The following is a 2500-nucleotide window of genomic DNA, read 5'->3' as shown; positions in this document are numbered from 1 at the left end:
TTCTTTTCCTTCTTCTTCATCTTCTTCTTTTCCTTCTTCTTCATCTTCTTCTTCTCCTTCTTCTTCATCTTCTTCTTTTCCTTCTTCTTCATCTTCTTCTTCTTCATCTTCTTCTTCTCCTTCTTCTTCTCCTTCTTCTTCATCTTCTTCTTCTCCTTCTTCTTCATCTTCTTCTTTTCCTTCGTCTTCATCTTCTTCTTTTCCTTCTTCTGTTTCCTTCTTTGGTTTCCTATCACTCTTTTATTCATTTTTTTTACTTCTTCTTCTGCCTCCATTATTTTCTTTTTCTTTTTTCATCTCCCTTTCTCTGGTTTCTCTCCTTTTTCTCTTCCTTATTTTGCTTCATCTCTCTTCTTCCCGTCTTTATTTTTTTGTTTCTTTTACTTTTTTTCTTTCTTTCTTTCTTCACGTTTTTTTTTTTTTTTTGGGGGGGGGGGAGAGGATCCTGATTTTTTTTTTCTTTCGTTTTTCTTATCTCTTAGGCGAAAGGAAATTGTGATTTGAGGCCATATGGTTAAAAACTACGAGGTTAGCTGTTTGATTTTTTTTTTTTTTTTTTTTTTTTTTTTTTAGGGTTTATGATAATACGCATTTGTATATCTATATATTTGTATATTTTTTCTATCTCTCATTCTCTTTCTCTCTCTCTCTCTCTCTCTCTCTCTCTCTCTCTCTCTCTCTCTCTCTCTCTCTCTCTCTCTCTCTCTCTCTCTCTCTCTCTCTCTCTCTCTCTCTATCTATCTACCTATTTGTCTACCTATCTATCTACCTATCTATATCTATCTATCTATCTATCTATCTATCTATTTATATATATATATATATATATATATATATATATATATATATATATATATATATATACATATGTGTGTGTGTGTGTGTGTGTGTGTGTGTGTATATATATAGTTCTAGTCGATGTCGAATTCTTATATATTTCCCGCTTTTACTTCAAAATCCTCTTTATTCTCATCCATTTCTTCTTATAATTTCCCTCTACTTTCCTCCCTGGGTTATAACTTTTAATTTCTTAATCAATCTATTTACATTTTTCCTCCGTTGCTCCGCCCCCTTTGCCTGTGCTTTAATCCTCCCATAATGAAACCTTTGAAACATCGACGTCGGAGGACTCACCCCGCATCGCCTCGAGCTCGACAGAAAAGGAAGCGATTGAGGTTGCGTCTCTGTTGCACGCGTGAAATGTGCTTATGTCATGGGCGGTCCGTGGGGTTGGGGTGGGTGGGGGTGGGGTGGGTTGGGGTTGGGGATGCCGAAAATCGGGTCTTATTTCGTTTTGTGTCTTTCGGGTTTTCTTTACACCCTTTTTTTCTGTGGTTTTCTGTTCTGTTTCTCTCTGTTTCTTTGTGTCTTTGTCTGTGTGTGTGTGTGTGTGTGTTGTGTGTGTGTGTGTGTGTGTGTGTGTGTGTGTGTGTGTGTGTGTGTGTGTGTGTGTGTGTGTGTGTGTGTGTGTGTGTGTGTGTGTGTGTGTGTGTGTGTTTATGTGTGTGTGTGTTTATGTGTGTGTGTGTTTATGTGTGTGTTTGTATGTGTGTGTTAATATATCTATTTATTTATTTATCTCTTCCTATCTCTCTCTCTCTCTCTCTCTCTCTTTCTGCTCCAATATCCCTCTCTCCCTCCTCTTTCCTCCATCCTTTATTCCCCTGTGCATTCTCTCCCATACCATTTCCAGTCCTTTCTTTCCCCTGTTCCCTCCTTCCCATTCTCTCCTCGTCCCTCTCCTTCTCCCTCCCTTCCTTTCTTTCTCTCCTTCCCCCTTCGCGATATCAGAACTTCTGTAAATTCAACTTCCTTCGATCTATCTTATGCAGGTTGTCTCTTGGCGTCGGGAATCAAGTGTCCCTCGTAATGGGGCTTCCAGAAGTTTCTCTCTCTCTCTCTCGTTCTCTCTCTCTCTCTCTCTCTCTCTCTCTCTCTCTCCTCTCTCTCTCTCTCTCTCTCTCCTCTCTCTCTCTCTCTCTCTCTCTCTCTCTCTCTCTCTCTCTCTCTCTCTCTCTCTCTCTCTCTCTCTCTCTCTCTCTCTCTCTCTCTGATCTTCTTCTTCTTCTTCTATGTTTTGTTTGTTTTTCTTTCTTTTTTTCGTTTTCTTCGTTGTTACCTTTTTTTTCTAATGTGTATTTCTTCCGTTTTTTTCTCTCTCTCGGAGTTTATAATTTTTGTTTCGTTTTTGGGTGTAGAAATTTTTTTTTTTTGAGGTACAATTAGAAAAAAAAAAGTGTTGGGTATAAAACAAAGGAAAACGATAGAGAGACGGAGACAGAGAGACGGAAATCAGGCGAGGAAAGATGAGAGAGGAAGTTAGGAAGAGATAAGGAGCTAGATGGAATGAGAGAAGAGAGGAAAGAGAAAATAAAGGTCACAAGAACTCCCACTAAACGCAGGAGGGAAGGTCAGCGAGTGAGCTTATAAGCCCCCACGCGACGCGCAGGTTTCCAAATGTCTCCAGAGATCTTATTTCCTCAGACTACCTTAGGGTGTC

At 39.3% G+C, this 2500-nt stretch overlaps 1 protein-coding gene across 1 annotated transcript in view; it reads left to right on the top strand.

The window, feature by feature from the left end:
- LOC119595508 (keratin-associated protein 5-5-like) overlaps positions 1-2500 on the top strand; it is a 9064-nt gene that overhangs the window by 2695 nt on the left and 3869 nt on the right. Inside the window, exon 5 of the mRNA XM_037944632.1 lies at positions 1343-1561. Within this exon, the coding sequence (XP_037800560.1) occupies positions 1343-1561 (219 nt within the window). The remainder of the gene's footprint in view (positions 1-1342; positions 1562-2500) is intronic.

This window comes from Penaeus monodon, chromosome 36 (assembly GCF_015228065.2).
Source record: "Penaeus monodon isolate SGIC_2016 chromosome 36, NSTDA_Pmon_1, whole genome shotgun sequence".
NCBI lineage: Eukaryota > Metazoa > Arthropoda > Malacostraca > Decapoda > Penaeidae > Penaeus > Penaeus monodon.
The sequence above is the reverse complement of the archived record's forward strand: the minus strand, read 5'-3'. Positions and strand labels throughout refer to the sequence as shown.